General features: G+C 37.9%; 1 protein-coding gene across 1 annotated transcript in view; it reads left to right on the top strand.

The window, feature by feature from the left end:
• The window catches only part of LOC149261057 (uncharacterized), a 180720-nt gene that overhangs the window by 98615 nt on the left and 64412 nt on the right, over positions 1 to 17693 (top strand). The window contains exon 7 of the mRNA XM_089367495.1: positions 8716 to 8807. Within this exon, the coding sequence (XP_089223621.1) occupies positions 8716 to 8807 (92 nt within the window). The remainder of the gene's footprint in view (positions 1 to 8715; positions 8808 to 17693) is intronic.

The raw sequence follows: 17693 nt of genomic DNA, 5'->3' as shown, positions 1-17693 counted from the left end.
TCGAAATATGCGTTGTCAAATGAGGAATTGTAACGAACAAAGTTCGTATACGCAGCAGACTACGTCAGAAGATTTGAAATATATAAACATCCATGATAGGACTATAATATATTATAGAAGAATATTTGAATACAAGTGAGATGATTGAGTTACAAATGAGGGTCTGCTTTATATACCTAGGAAGGTACTCTTTCATAAATGGTCGTGTCTTTAGGGACATGCCTCTTGATTAACTAATTACTATTTAATTAAATATTCCTTAATTATTATTATATTTACATTTTATTCATAACATTGCCTTCCTCTTCAAAAAGCTTTGTCCTCAATTGTTTCTTTTTCTTTTAATCTTTTCGGATCTTTCGGAAATCTTCAAATTCTTGGAGTTGTCATTTTTGTTGATACAAGATGATAGGATCTTTTAGGAGATAAACAAAATTGTTGCATTGAGAAGGGATCTGACCATCCTAAATCAGTCTTATCTAGAACCTTGCGGTTACTGAGAACTTGAGATGGATTTGGATCACGAGATTGAATCATGGTGACATCGATGTTCTTGGGAACATAAGTCACTTGTTTCTGGTTGAGATATTTGCTTTTATAATTTGGATGCTGATAAGGAGTTCTTGTGATGTGATCCCTCAATTTGCTTGTGGTAATTTTGTGGTTTATTGAAGGAATCTGATTTCTTTTAGGTACAAAAGTCGCTTGATTAATTGTGAAATCTTCACTTGGAATTTCCATTGCTGGAACTACAACTTCTGAGTAACTCTTCGCTTCTACTGGTTTATCCTCTTCTTGAATTATGGTATTGAATGGATCAATATTTGTTCCCTTATATTCAAATTGGAGTGTTACGACTGGGGATTTCGATACTTCTTCTTGAGTAAGTTGTTCTAACTTGTCTTTTAGCAAGTTTTTGTCACTTTTAAGCTTCTTTATTTGCGTAAGAAGGTTTTGATTATGATTCCTTAGAAGTGAAAGTTCTTTGTTCTCTAAATTGTTGACTTTAGCCTTAATATCCTTCTCTTCATCTTTTAAACTTTAGATTTGTTCTAATATGTTTTTATTAAGGTTCTTTAAACATAAATTTTTCTCTTCTTGTGCGGATAGGTGCTTCTTGAGTTCCTTCTTTGTGACTTTAGTCTTTTTGACTTGTGCAATTAATATTTCAACATGGTCCTTGAGGCGAGAAATTTCTTTGTCATTCTCCATTACTTCTTTGTAATGCATATCCATGAGATTTTCATATTTCTATTGTAACACTTTCTTGTTTTGCTGAAGTTCGGTTATTTTGTCTTTCTCTTGATCTTCCAACTGCACTTTCTTGGTACACTAGATTAGATTGTTTTGTAGGAGTGATGATGAGCGTTCCACTTGCAATTTGGATTCCATTTTCTTTGTTTCTTTATTAAAATCTGCATGTTGTCGCTGAAATATTGCCATTAATTGTTCTATATCTCTTGCGATTGATTGTTTTTGTGCATCACTTAGAGATTCGACTAAGGTAAAAGTCTTGTAACATTTTCTGCAAACCACATTTTGATTTCGGAATGACTCTTGACAATTAAAATATCCCTCTGAACAAAATAGACATTTTGAAAAAAAACCACTGCTTCTTGTGGACACCATCTTTTTGTTTTTTCTTCACTTTTGTCTTTTAGTGAGTATTTGGCCACATGAATTTTTAGTCACCCTAATAATAACCCTTCAAAACTTTAATAATAAATCTATAATAATTCCTTCTCTTTTCAATTTACTTTTCACCTTTTATTTTTAATAATACTTGCCCTTTTATAACTTTAGGAGTGTAATACCCCTTACGACTTTTAGTATAATTAAAATATAATTTATATATTCCACTAGCTTCACTTTTAAAGTTGCTTTTCTTTCCTTAGAATAGATCCCTTTTCAATTTTATAATCTTTATTGGTAATTTTAATTCTTTTTAATAACTTGGAATTGCCACCCTTTTTTTTTGTTTCAACTTAAAATAGTTCTCAAACTCTTCTATCGCTTTTTAATCAAATATATAGTTTTTTTAAAATTATATTCTTTAATAAATAATCCTTTTTTATATAAATTATAATTATATATATATATATATATATATATATATATATATATATATATCCTTAGTCTAATTCTGAAACACCAAACGACCTTGTTCGATTTGGTATGGTGTTTGAATGTATGGGCAGTGGCATCATATGTATAGTCGACCACCAAAATTTAGAAGGTGAACGGCTAGATTCGTGGCTCAACTGGTAAACTGTATATGCCAACACTGTAAGGAAGACAACAATTTTTATTTGGCGTCTGGTGTACGGTTTTGAAACCTTGAACAAGGTGTAAAACAGTTCTAGAGTTTAGTTGAATCGACTGTTGACTAATTGCAATTTTTGGGTTTGGTTGTATGTAGCGATGTTAATGGCAGCAATTGGTAGCCGCAACCAATGTTTTAAAACTTCGACTCAGACTCCGACTCTGACTCCATATCGACTCGGTCGACTCGATTTCAATGACTTGGTCGTTGTAAAAATTACATTAAATATATATTTTTTTTAATTTATAAAAAACATAATTTTAAGATTTTATTCATGTTTCCAAACACACAACATTAGAATATAGATAGAAGACAACATATGATCAAAGTAGGCTCATGAATATATCCATTATATCAAAATGGCACCCAGTGTACTGTCCAATACATGCATGATCATGAATCATGATATAGAGATCAAAACAAAAACACATAACCAAGGTGGCTAGAAATGGCCTCTACAACAAAAGTAAACTGTGACCAGTACTATTGGCTACTGCCAGAGGAGCCAAGATGATGTGGATCAATCTCTGGATCATCATCAGGGTCAGAAAGGGGACCCCATGGCTCCTCCTCATCATCATCTCCAACTGCAACTGTAGAAGTGGTAGCACTAGCAGGCTGTGGAGCAGATGCAAGCTGAGATAGATGAGATATGCGCTTCTGTCGTGGCTGAGCAGAGGAAGCACCTGCAACTGGAGGACTTGCTGGTTGTGAGAGGCTGGTACAAGTGGATCAGGATTTGCATTCAACTGAACATTATTTTCGAGTGATGCTATCGTCTGTAATTTATCCTCATCAGAAGCAAACTCTGTTGGATGACTCTCCACTACCCAATCTGATGTTGGATCAATGTCTTTCAACACAATGGGATCTGAATCAGGTCTTTTGTTTAGCAATTGGTTACGCCTGAGCCGGAGGTTGTATTGGATATAGACTAGATCATTTAACCGTTTTTGATCCAAACGGTTTCTCTTCTTTGTGTGAATCCTCTCAAAGATAGACCAATTGTGCTCACACCCAGTAGCACTGCAAGTTTGACTCAAAATACGAATTGCAAACTTCTGCAATTCAGGACAATGGCTACCAAAAGCCTCCCACCATTGTGCTGCAAAAAACATAGGAGTGTAATGAGTTAGCTCAACAAAATTACAAATTATATCCAACTTTCAAATTATAAACGATTTAACAAAAAAAGTATTAAGAATTTGAAAATTGAAATTTTTGTTTACCTGGCTCATCTGCTTCCCTTGCAATCTTTGCTAGGTTCTTCCCAAAGGTACCTGAGGCATTGGTGAAGGTTGTGACCTGTCGGTGTATCTCCAGCTGATCACACTCCAATGGGATCATGCGATCAATGCAGTCAATCAATCCATCTCTAACCTCCCCCCTCAAAGCTCCTGTCGCCTTAGCTTTATAATGATACCATGGGTTCAAAAAATACCCAGCTGCATGTATAGGGCGATGGAGTTGATTGTTCCATCTTTCATCAATGATTGCCCAAATGGGCCCATACTTAGCCACTTTATCCCTTTATGCCCTCTTTATTTGCTCCTTTGCTTGATCCATAGCCTCATAAATGAAGCCCATAGCCAATCTTTCCCCACTAACCGCAACACCATAACTAGTGGCTTAGCAAGCTTCACAATCTCTGCTAACTTTCTCCAAAATATTTCTTCATTAACTTTCTTTTTTAATTCTTTGCCTTCCAATTTGTGAGACCATTGGCTTAGATACCTTTCTTCACTAGAAAAAATCTTTTGCAAGTTTCTATGTTGTGAAAGTATAGATTGCAATGTCAAAAAATGAATAGCAAATCTAGTGATGGCAGGCCTAATAATATCCCTGCTCCTTGTGTGTTTCCTCAGGAGGTTCAAAATCCATGAATGCTTGTAGATAAATTTTGTTATGCTTTTGGCATAATCTACAATGGTTTTGACCCAATCTAATTTTCCAATATCCTCAAGCATGAGGTCTATGCAATGCGCAACACATGGGGTCCAAAAGATGGTCTTGTGTTTTTCCTCTAACAGTTTACCAACAAGAACATAGAGGCATTATCTGTGATGACTTGAACAACATTAGCCACCCCCACCTCCTCAACAACCTCATCCAATAGCTGAAACAACAATTTCCCAACTTTTACCTTATTAGATGCATCAACTGATTTTAGAAACATGGTTCCTTGTGGGCAGAAGATAAGAAAGTTTATGATGGTACGACTTTTTTGATCAGTCCATCGATCTGACATGATGGTACATCCTATTCTTGCCCATGAGTCCTTGAAATCTTTCAAATAGTCATTAATGGTAAAATTTATTTCTGCAAACGATACCCCCTTAGCTCATGCATAGTAGGGCCTTTGAAGCCTTTTCTAGCAACATGTATGGCATCAAACAGTTCGGCCTTCCAACAACGACTCGGCCTAGAAACGGTTCGGCTGGCCGGGTTAGCATGGTCGTTGATGGAGTGACTATGCTTTAGAACAATGTCCTGTTGATGGAGTTGTAGGTGGCCGTGTGGTTTGCTGAGGGTAAGCGAAGCAAGGTGGTGACTTTGGGCTTAGGCGTGTTAGTTTGTTGCAACGGTTGCAGATGGGAGCAAGGCGTTTGTTGGTGGTTCGACGTGAATTGTGGTTGATTGCTCGGGCGTTAAGGGATGATGTAGGCAGGTACAACAATAGCAGAAAACGGGTGTGGAGGATCTGCACGGCAAAGTTCGAATTTGATCAATGACACCGGTGGCTGCAAACGTGCAACGACGGTGGGCTGACCTGTTTGTATGCGTTGGGTTTGCAGCTGATTTGCAGAAGGCGATTGCGGCTTGTTGAGAGGAGAGGTCGAACAATTTTGTCGTCTTTTTTCTTTTTTTAATATATATATATATATATATTATTTTTCTTATACAAGTGTTTTTTTATATATTTTTTTGTTATATAGTTTTCCCTTTTTATTTATTTTTATTTTGATTTTTTTACAATTTTTTTTTATAATATATATATATATATATATTTTTTTTTTTTTTTTTCTCCATTTTTTTTAATAAATAAATAGTCTTTGTTTAGTAATATGTATTTTTTATGATTTTTTTTTCTATTTTTTATTATTATTATTATTTTTTTTGAATGAACTTTCTTTTTCCTCCTTTTATTTATTTTAATTAAATGGCCAATGGCCTGACATTAACCCTGGAGAACCTCCAAAAGCTTCTTGTGGCTAAAAGCCTGAATTCCAACGGCAACAGACGAAGGGCTGATGGCCAAAGGCCGGGATCGAAGAACGTGGCTCCGATACCAAATGTAACGAACAAAATTCGTATATGCGGCAGAAGATCTGAAATATATAAACATCCATGATAGGACAATAATATTTTATAGAAGAATATTTGAATAAAAATGAGATGATTGAGTTACAAATGAGGGTTTGCAACTTTGCTTTATATACCTAGGCAGGGACATGAATCTTGATTAACTAATTACTATTTAATTAACTATTCCTTATTATTATTATATTTATATTTTATTCATAACAGGAATCTCTGCTAGATTTTCACAGTGACAGACCTCTGATATTTCCTCCATTTTTGGGCCTGTGCTTGCCTTGAAAAATGTGCTGAGTATCCGCCCTCGGCCCCTTGAAAATCACACTGATTCTTCCTTGATTTGCACACTAAAAACTCTGCCTTTATCTTGGGTGGCATGCTATTGTCTTAGCCTTGAAACTCAGGCCTGAGAGTGGTCTTCTTTTTGCTACCAATCAATTAGTCCTTCAGCAAACTTGCTATCTCAGCCTTCCTTCTCCTCCTCATCTCTTCTCCTCTTCTCCAACAGTTGCACATGAAAAATGAATCTCTCCTTTGTGTTTTTCCTCTTTTTTAGTCTCATAATGATGAGAAGCCTTATCCCTAACATCAAGGGCTGAGATTATATCTCAGCTCTCCTTGACAAAGCATGGAGATCTAATCTCACATTGACCCCCTCTTATGCCCCCCCCCTTCATTAATGAACCTTCCTAGTCACCTTAATAACTTTTTGTACCATGTACCTTTTTCCCATAAAGTCACTTTAGTATAATAAAGTACAATGTACTTTTAGTACCTCATAAAATGACTAAAAAGTCACATGGCTTCAATAACCACATAAAGTCACACTAAAAAGGTGGGTTCTTATGTTTTCCTACGCTAAAGCAAAAAGCACTAGGAAACACCGCCTTGGTACCTTTTTCAACAACAATGACTTGAAAATTTATACATTTAAATATATGGAAATCTCATCAATAAGGGAGATTTTAGTTGATGTAGACACAAGAAACTTTATATGAAGAAAGGGAAAAGTTGTGAAGAAGTGTTACAGTAACCCTACTTCACTCTCATTTGCAGTAGGATGACTTTCAATCATCTTTGATTCTTAAAAATCAGACTGAAAAATAAATATTCGCCACACATAGCTTAAGATCAATCAGCCAAAATAAATATACTTCATAATTGCTTGTGTATTTCACATTTTCAAAAGAAGCACAGGTGGCTTCCAATATTTAGACAATAAATGTTAAAACCATAATAGCTATCAAAAGAAACAGAAGATGAGAACAAGTCACAGGTTAAATGCATCATTACAGCAACCAATGAAAAGAACAAATCAGATATTATTTACACATCAACCTTTTCAACAGGGATATTATTCAGTTACCCTTGCCTGAATACCCTCCAGATGCTGCCATTAAATTGTGGTGTCCACATACCCCTAATCACTGCCAAAGTATTATGCGACTGCTAAATGGTGCTCTGCTATTCTAATACCCTCGTCTGGATACGCTCCAGATGCTGCCATTTGTGCTTAATGGTGCTCTGCTCAATCATGCTAAGTTTGCATTCAGATACCAAATGCCCCTACCATGAAATTGGGCAATTGAAAGTATGAAGACCAATTTATACCAAATGGGGATATAGAAATCACTACCAGAAATCCACTTTTTTGGAATCCGGGTGAGTGAAGATTGGAGCTTCAAGTGTCTTGGGCCAAAAATATTTTTTCCATCTCCCTTATAAATAAACATGGGCTAACCCTCTATACATAATTTTTAGTTTTTACTTTTATAAATAAATTGGGGGCGAACAATAAAAAACACTAAAGCACAGAACATTCACCCATCAAATTTTGGAACTCACTAATGTCATACATGGGTGGATTTTTGCTCCTAAAATTTTCCCTGATTTATATGTTCATTACACTTTCCTTCATATCTTAGAGTTTATTATGAGCCTCGTACAAGGGTTCTAATTACAGGGTTCTTGCTAATGAGGGAGCTTTTCGCTTTCCATTCTATTGCATGTACAGAAATTTGGGAACCGTGGGGTGTTTCAGTAACAATGATTGAAATCTCTTCCAGAAATCCCCTTTTTTGGAATCCGGATGAGTGAAGATTGCTGCTTCAAGTGTCTTGGGCCAAAAATAATTTTTTCCCTCTCCCTTATAAATAGACATTGGCTAATCCTCTATACATAATTTTTATTTTTAATTTTATAAAAAAATTGGGGGTGAACAATAAAAAACACTACAGCACAGAACATTCACCCAATCAAATTTTGGAGCTCCCTAATGTCATCCATGGGTGAAGTTTTGCTCCTAGATTTTTCCCTAATTTATATGTTTATTACACTTTCCTTCATATCCTAGAATTTATTATGAGACTCATAGAAGGGTTCTAATGACAGGGTTCTTGCTAATAAGGCAGCTTTTGGTACAGAAATATGGGACCGTGGGGTGTTTCAGTAACAATGACTGAAAGTACTTAGCGCGTTATAAGACTTGTTTCTGTTGCCTTGTGGAGTATTGGCTAATAATAGTATCTCGTGGCTATCACAAGAAACAAAAGCCTGTGGTGAGCCAAATGTCTTAAATTATATAATGTTCAACAATTTCACTGTGAAATAAGCACTATGTAGGGGAACTTGGAATATGAACTCCTTTTCTAGATGTCCTCTTGAACAGATACAACGCTTTAATTGAAATCTCAAATCCTTGCATGGATGCCTCTTTGAACTTTAATTACATGTATGCAAGAAGTTGGTGAGTGGCTGTTTTACAATTTGCTTGAATCCAAACTCTTTTGAGAATTCTACATAATACTAAACTACTACAGTGGGGAATTGTGTGGCGTAAAACCAACTCAACTGACAGTCTTGGTAGAATTTCCGTCTTGCTAAGATGATAATCACCAAATATAGTTGGCAAACTGGTTTGAGCTTTTTGATTGCCTTATTAGGCACATAGATGTATTTTTTATATATATCCTGATTTCGATGATCAATACCAATAAGAAAGCACATAAATGTTATATGCCTCTATTGATGAGAAGAACCATTTATGCATTTTTTTTCATTTTGTGGCTTTATAGGTCTGAAGAGAGTGCATGGATTTAGTATTGGTGATAGTGCAGATGAATGGAAACGGAGCAAGTGGCAAGATTTTGATTCCCGCTTGATGAAGGTACTCATTCCCTTTCTTAGCATCTGCATCTTAAAAGCTGCACCATGTTGTAGATGCAAAGCAGAATGTTGATGAGTCAGAATGATTTAATTAAATATAGCATTTAAAGAAATTTCCTTGACCTAGAGTCTGGAAAATTTTTAATACTAAAATATTATATTCCAAAATAAGTTCTGAGCAAAATTTAAATATCAGAAACAATTCAATTATCTATGAAGAAGCCCATATAAGTTCATTTTATTAGTAACTAACTCATTTGAGGTAGGAAGAGGCATTTGATTTTAATCAAGCATTGTTAGAGGCCATTGAAATGGATGGTAGGAAGGTTGATTGATATATTGATTTTACTAATTCCCATTATCAGCAAGTGGGGAATCACAAGTAGGCTTAAGAGAGACACACATATCTGGCCTGGATTGTAGGTAGATTGATTGATAGTTTGGTTTTACTAATGCCCGTTATTGACAAGTGGGGAAAACAACAAATAGTCTAGGAGAGATACAGATATCTGGCTTTGCTAAGGTAAAAGGGCATAAGCGTCTTATGCCCTTCTATATGCTAATAAAAGAAACATAGTTGAGAAAAAAAGAGAGCTGAGAATAGAAGAAATCATGTTCTAAAATTAGTTCTAATGACTAGATCGCAAGGAGCCTATCTCCATGTGGCCATCATGAAGAAGGAACCACACTTCATAGTTCTCAAGTGCTCCAAGAAAGAATGTCACATTAGCACACATGCAAGATCTAGCAATCCAATTGCAAACCACCTCCCATGTGTATGTTTGTTAGAGGACAACCAAGGGTCATCCATACACCATGCACCCCTCATCGCATGAATCACCCCAACCATGGTGTAAATGCTTTTATAGTAACCCCAAAAGCTAACAAGCACATGTGCTATTGTTTTTCTTTCATAGCCCAAAGGGATTTACTAGTAAGCTTTTGTATTCATATGGGACAAGGTATTTGCCTTTGTGTCTTTACGACTTGTGAGCCACATGTGGATTCTCTTCATTATGCTCAAAAGGGTCCTTTCCTTCTTTGTGTTTAGGGAATTTCTTAGTTGAGCTACACAGGTAAAGGATAACATTTGATATGTGAGTTATGATGACCTTCCCTCTCTGTACATTTGTTCAGAAAGAACTTACTTGAACATGGTGAAAAGAGATAAGCTTCACTTTGTTACAATCCAAAGCCTTTCCTATTGTAGCAAATAGAAGGTTTTGCTTAAGCTCAAGAATAATCTTCCCTCTTTGGCTTGCGAGGGATATTCTTATACAACAATAATGGCTAGTAGACCTTTCTCCAATGGCTAGATTTGGCCCAATGACTATGTTTTGACTTTGACTTGCCATCAAATATTCACTTAGCAATTCTAATGGGCCCACAATGGTATATCTCCAAAGCTTTAGCCCTCAAAAAATGGGAATATGGGTTAGCCCTCAAAAAATGGGAATATGGGTTTTGCTTACCATGCCTTGATCTGTATTGGGCCTGTCTCTATTTCTTCATATCTGTTAGGACATTGCCACATCATCACTTTGACTGCCACGTCATTCTGCCCTTATGTCTGATCTGTTGAAAATTGGCAGCTAGGGGATGAATTTCCTTGAATACAATCTCGTTTTTGACTATTCTAGAGTGACTTTCTAAAAGTAGAAAGGCATGTCTATCATTTCAAGCATGACTTTCCAAAAATAGTAAATCACCTTGCTTTAATTGGTAATCAATCTTAGTTACTCAATTTTTACTTAATCATCAATATCATCATTAATATTAATCAATGAATGTATTGAATTGATTTACATGAGCAAATGAAGCTCAATAAGTAATACAAAGATATTTACAGAAATAGAAACATCAAGTTTCTATTAGGAAATAGAAACAACCAGTTTCTTCTAAGAAACTGCTAAAAAGATAAAAATAGAAACAACTAATAAAAATGAGCATTAAACACTAAATATCATTATTCTAATACCCTCCCTTAATGCTCAATCTATTTACAACACTGATAGACCCTCTGAATTTTACAAACTTATCAGGACCTAGAGGCTTAGTGAAGATGTCAGCGGGCTGCTCCATTGTGGGAACATATTGCAACTGAACGGATCTGTCTTCAACAAGCTGGCAAATGTAGCGACAATGGGTTTCTACATGCTTTTTTTGGTCATGAAAGACTGGATTCTTGGCAAGTTTGAGCACTCCCTGATTATCACAGAACAAGGGAATAGGACCTGTCTGGAAAACATGCATATTCGCAAGCATACGTTGAAGCCAAAATTTCTCACAAGATGCCTTAACTGCTCCCCGATACTCTGCTACTGTTGAGGAGAGAGCCACTGCCTGCTGCTTCTTACTAGTCTAGGTGACAACACCGGATCCTACACTAAACACATACCCAACTGTAGATTTACGGTCATCAACCAAACCGGCCCAGTCAGAATCTGTGTAACCACTCAGTATAGGATTGGAACTTCGAGTGTACAAAAGTCCATAATCAGGAGTCCAACGCACATAACGTAGCACACGCTTCGTTGCTATCCGATGATTAGCCTTAGGAGCTGACATGAAGCGGGAAATGTAGCTAACTGCAAAATTGATTTCAGGTCTAGTGGCAGTAAGGTAGATGAGGCTGCCCACTAATTGCCTGCATAAAGTTTCATCCACAAGGGGTGAGGATGACTGAGCTAAAAGTTTGAGCCCTGGTTCCATAGGAGTTGTGGCAGGTTTGCAATCCTGCATTCTGAATTTGTCCACAAGATTTTTGGCATATTTGGACTGAGAGAGAAAGATGCTGTTCTCAGTCTGCCAGACTTCAACTCCCAAACAGTAATGAAGAAGTCCTAAATCTGTCATATCAAAAGTGCTGCACAAATCTTGTTTGATCCCATGGATCAAATGTGTTGAGCTGCCAGTAATGATAAGGTCATCCACATAGACAACCACAAACAAAATATCATCACCAGTATGCTTGATATACAGGTTTGCATCAGATGGACTCCATTGAAAACCATGATCTGTGAGGTACTGATCAATTTTCATGTACCAAGCCCGAGGAGCTTGTTTCAGACCATAGAGTGCTTTGACTAATCTACAGACTTTCTGTTCTTGACCGGCAACCTTGAATCCTGGAGGTTGCATCATGTAGACTTCTTCTTGTAAGTCACCATTCAGAAAAGCACTGTTTAGATCCATCTGATGGACTTTCCTATTGAACTGAGCTGCTAAGGCAAGGACAAGCCGTATGGTACTCATCTTGGCTGTAGGAGCAAAGGTCTCCTCATAGTCAATGCCTTCCTTCTGTGAGAACCCTCGAGCAACAAGGCGAGCTTTATACTTGTCTAGGGTTTTGTCTGCTTTGTATTTCACTTTATACACCCATTTGCAGCGAATGGGCTTTTTCCCTGCAGGAAGATCAGAAAGGGTCCAAGTGTGATTCTTCTGAAGACTCTGGAATTCAGCTTCCATAGCCTGTTCCCACTCAGGTGTACCCTTAGCCTCTGAATAGGTTTGAGGCTCAAAAATACTGTGCAGGTTAACCATAAGAGTAAAATTTACTCTATATTGCTGTTTGCTCTTATGTCTAGAAGTTCTACCTTCAAGGAGCTCATTATCCCGGAGATCACCAATGGTTTTAGCCCACCATTTTGGCCGAAGAGTAGAGGAACCAATATCAGGAGGAGATGGAGAAGGCTCAAGAACAATAGGAGCAGCAAGAGGAGGATTATTTTCGGGAGGAAGCTCAGGTAGTGCATCATCAAATACTGATGCTGCATCATCCCTCCCATCAGGTGGACCTATCGGAAGAAGAACACTGTGAGGCTGATCCTCAAAACACTGCTCAGAAGGAGGAGACTGAAAGAATCCTCTGTCTTCATCAAATACTACATCACGACTAAAGCTAAGACGACCAGTGGCTATACCTATCAACCTATAGGCCTTGTGATGATCACTGTACCCTGTCGTCATGAGTTTCTGGCTTTTGGAATCCAACTTAGAGTGCTTAGCAGCTGCAATCCAAACATATGCAACTGAGCCAAATACTTTGAGGTGACTAATCTTAGGGTTACGACTAGACCAAACCTCTTCGGGAGTCTTCCCCTTAACAGCCTGAGTAGGTGATCGGTTAAGAAGATAGACAACAGTAAATACTGCTTCAGCCTAGAATTTGTTCGGAACATTCCTGTGTTGTAACATGGAACGAGCCATTTCAACAACCGTACGGTTGCGACGTTCGACAACATTGTTCTGCTGAGGAGTGTAGGGTGTAGTTAACTGACGTTTGATGCCATGAGTATCACAAAAGTTGGAGAAGGCAGAAGAACAAAATTCCCCTCCGTTATCCATCCTAAGAGTGATGATATTATAGCCAGACTCTTTTTCAACTAAGGATTTAAACTTCTGAAAGATACTAAATACATCAGATTTATATTTTAGAAAATACACCCACATCTTTCTACTGAAATCATCTACAATAAGCAAAAAATATTTGCAACCAGTAATAGAAGATGTATGCATAGGACCACAAATATCAACATGAATTAACTGGAGTACCTTAGATGCGTGCCAAGATTCTCCATCCTTGAATGAAGATTGATCTTGCTTGTCAGCTTGACAGGCGCCACATACTCCCAACTGCTGAGTCTGAATATCAGGTAACCCTGACACAAGTCCCTCTCGAGAGAGCTGAGAGAGATACTGCATGTTTAGATGCCCATATCGCTGATGCCACAGAGTGCTAATAGGAGAAACACGAGCAGCTAGAGCTACTTTTGGAGAATCACCAGTGTCAAGAAGCCTGTATAGACCATGATCCTCTAGGCCAACAGCAACTGTAAGACTAGTCTCCCTGTCGATAATGGAGTACTTGTGCACACTGAACACTACATCGAGCTGAGGAGAGTTCCTCGTAATCTCGCTGACAGAGAGCAGATTAATTTCCATACCAGGAACATAGTACACATTCAGGGAGATGAGTGTGCGCCCACCAGACTGGATCTGAACTGTACCTCTGCCAACCACTGTGTACTCTTCACCTCCGCTGAATACCATGGAATCACTAAAGGTGAGAAGTCAATAAACCAGTCACGCCTGTGAGAGAAATGGCGTGATACACTAGAGTCAATGTACTAGGCCGAAGACTGGACATGATCTAAAGACCTTTTAGCCATAAAGGCGTTAAAGGCAGATTCTGTCTGCTCGGAATGTTTTGCAACATTCGCTGTCTGATGGGGCCCTCCCCGTTTCTTCTGTTCAAAAGCAATCGTCTGTCGGCAATCTTTCTTCATGTGGCTGAATTTGTGACAGTAATTACACTGCACATTTTTCTTCCTAGCAGGATCAAAAAACTAAGAAGAACCTTTCTGCGGAAAGGACTGACATTTGGCAGCAAAAGCATTTTCTGAGGAGGTTGATGAGGCACCACTACCAACCTGTTGTTTCCAACGATTTTGCTGCATGAGGTTGTTGCATAGCTCCGAAAACTTCAGATCAACATTAGTGGAGGTAATGTTGAGTGTTTCTATGAAGTGCTTATAAGATTTTGGTAGATTTTTCAGAGTGATGACTACCATATCTTCTTCCTCCATGGTCCGATCAATGGCTTCGAGCTGATCTCGAATGTCTTTAATCTTGTTAAGATGTTCTTGTAAAGACATATGTTCGTCCATCATGATGGAGAACAACTGATTCTTGAGAAAGAAAGCTCTGCTCTTGTCGGATGTCTCGTGCAATTCCTTCAGATGTTGCCAAATTTCAACAACTGTCTTGTCGGAAGGAATCTGCGGTAATAGATCATCAGTCACAGAAAGTTTGAGAAGCATAATAGCGTCTCGATTTCGATCATCAAACTTATCTTGATTGGTACTAGCTGTACCAAGACGGAGCTCTTTGTTTAGAACGAGTTGGTCAAGACACCTATATTCAAAAATGTTCAACATTCTTTGTTTCTAGATGTTATAATTGGTGCCATTAAATCGTTGATTGCCTTCCAACATCAGATTGGTTAGCGAGGCCATTTGCACGTTTCCCAAGACATGGAAAACAACAAAGGAGTCTGGCACAGATTTCTAGGAAGATGCTGACTGATCTGGAGAAAATCTGACAAGTGTTGGTGCAAAATAAAACTAGAAGTCGTAATTTTTATGGACAGATGATACCTGTATCACGCCAAATAGAAAAAAATCCACGGTTCCGTACGTGCGACCCCTCCTCAGTTCGTTCAATGGTTGCTTTCTTCAACCTGGCAAATGACGCGTACTACCTCTTTAAAAAAACGCACTGCTGAAGCACGCAATCATAGAAAACAGAGTTGGGCAGTTAAAAAATGGCCAAAAGACAGGTAGAGAGTAGAAATTTTGATTCTGGTGGCTTTTGATAGTGTTGCGGACGCATCACACGGAACAGTGTCTGACGATATTAGACTGCCTCCATCATGTTATTACGTGCCTCTGCCATGCAATACCAACTGCTCGCCTCCAAATGTATGCACAAATTTTCAGGGAATATCGTGTGACTGATTGCATTATAGATGATAGACGGTTGCGATGAAGAACATCACTGTGTTCTCACTCTTCAACCAATTTTCATGTCGTGTTGTCGACTCTCCAACATCGACGAGTGATTTCCAAATTGTTTAATCTCACGGCCACTTTTGCGTGAAAGCAATTTGGTGTTTTGAATGAATGAAAATGTTGTGTAAGTCGAGGCAAATGGAAACATGCGGCTAGCGGCTCTGCAGCGGACTGGGGTTTCTGGAAGTGCGGGTTCCTCCAACTCAGCTAACTAAAATAGAATCAGTCCGTAAAGACGTGACAGCCTGGGCAAGACCGACAACAGTCGAGCTCATAACAGAGAGCAGTTGAGCCCAACAATTTCCCTGATGCTGAAGAAAGAAAATAAATATTGTCGAGTTGTTAGAGAGAGAAAGGCTGAAAGCCGGGCATCGAAGTAGTAGGACGTTGGAAGATACAAAGCGGTTGGCGTCTATATCCTACTTGAAAGTCTATGACAAGATTCGATCCGGCTGTGGCACGAACAACTGAGCGAGAAACAAAACAAAACCCTCCCGTTGTGTTTTGTCAAGGCTTGTTGAACTCTAGCGGAAAACAAATACGACGCCCCCAAAAAAAATTCAGATTTCTAGAGAGCAATTTCGAAATGAAGCACGAAATTTTCCAAATAATGGAAAATTATTTCGAAAAAATACCTAAGCTCTGATACCATAATCAATGAATGTATTGAATTGATTTACATGAGCAAATGAAGCTCAATAAGTAATACAGAGATATTTAAAGAAATAGAAACATCAAGTTTCTATTAGGAAATAGAAACAACCAGTTTCTTCTAAGAAACTGCTAAAAAGATAAAAATAGAAACAACTAATAAGAATGAGCATTAAACACTAAATAGCTTTATTCAAATAATTATTATTATTATTATTATTATCCTTATGATAGTGTAATATTGTTATCAAATAGAAATTCATGTCACCTTTCCTACTTGGCACTCAATCATGCCACTTTACATCTCTCTCTTTCCTTGATGCCACTCATACCCCCCTCTCTTAATGGATTTGTTGCACTCGTCTTACACTCTTTTATGCCCATTAAAGACTCGTCATAATGTTGGAAAATGTATTTGAGTCATCATGTAATGTACTGTCAAAAGAAAAAAGAAAATAATAATAATTATTATTATTGTGACTTATTAAAGCATGGGTCTCATGCTTGGCTCACTTTGTTTAGGTCAAAGTCCCCATTGAGGACTTCTAGGATTTATTCTGAGTCAATAAAGCCATTGTACTTTTAAAGAGACTCTTCTAGGGATATTGAATCATGTAAAAGGGTTAAGTATTAAGTCAAATATGATTTAAGTATCCTCTACACCAAGTTGGCCTAGAAGAGAGATCAAGTCGGCCTAAGGACCCTAATTCGACCCACAAGAAGCCTATAGATACAAGCTAGTCGAAGTCATTTGGAGCGTCACTCTCTCACAAGAAGTTTGATATCTCTTGTAGCTGGGAAAAGTGTGAATTCTATTGTCGGGAAGCCGAAGTTAGTGCAAGTTTGGAGAAGTCGAAAGAGAGGAAAAATTGAAATTTTGGTGCCTCTCTCTCTCTGTTTCATGTTCTCGATTGGTAAATCAAAGTCTTCCAAGTTTCGCTATTGCCGAAAGTTGCTGCCTAGTCGAAGTTGTTGGAAAGGGGTCGAAATTCTGGGAGGCCAACTTGGTGTGGAGGGAAGGTTTGGTATTGGCCTAGGGTGAAGAGTCTCAAAGAATACTATTGAAAGGAAGAATTCCTTGACTGGGTTTTCCCCTCGAGGGGGGTTTTGCCCTGGCATAGTGCCTACATTTGGTGTCTATTGTTTTATGTGTTGTTGCTTTGATAATTGCTTGATGAACTAAAAGAAAGAAGAAATAAAGAATCATAATAATAAGAAACATCACAAGTAATTATCAAGAATAAGAAAATCTTTTTGCCTTTATGATTTTCTAACACATAACACTCTTACACACTTTAAAGACTCATCATAAAAGATTCCTCTTATGCACTCTTCAATGCTTATGTTACACTCTCTCCTTCAAGGCATGTGTACACCTTTATGGCATGAGTTACAATGACATGCGTACCCCCTTAATGGCATGAGTTACAAAGGCATGTGTTTTTCCCTCAATGGCATATGTAACTCTCCCTCAAGGCATGCTAGTCACTCCTCCTTCATGACTCGAACTCCTTGCTCCTCTTATATATATGTGTCTCTCATCTTCACTCTTACTCACTTGTGCATGTGAGTTACCCCTCCTTCATGACTCGAACTCCTTGCTCCCCCTATATATGTGTGTCTCTCATCTTCACTCTTACTCACTTGTGCATTGTGACAAGAGA

Source organism: Pinus tabuliformis, chromosome 6 (assembly GCF_031772625.1).
Source record: "Pinus tabuliformis cultivar Carrire ecotype Pingquan chromosome 6, CPIR1, whole genome shotgun sequence".
NCBI classification, from domain to species: domain Eukaryota; kingdom Viridiplantae; phylum Streptophyta; class Pinopsida; order Pinales; family Pinaceae; genus Pinus; species Pinus tabuliformis.
The sequence above is the reverse complement of the archived record's forward strand: the minus strand, read 5'-3'. Positions and strand labels throughout refer to the sequence as shown.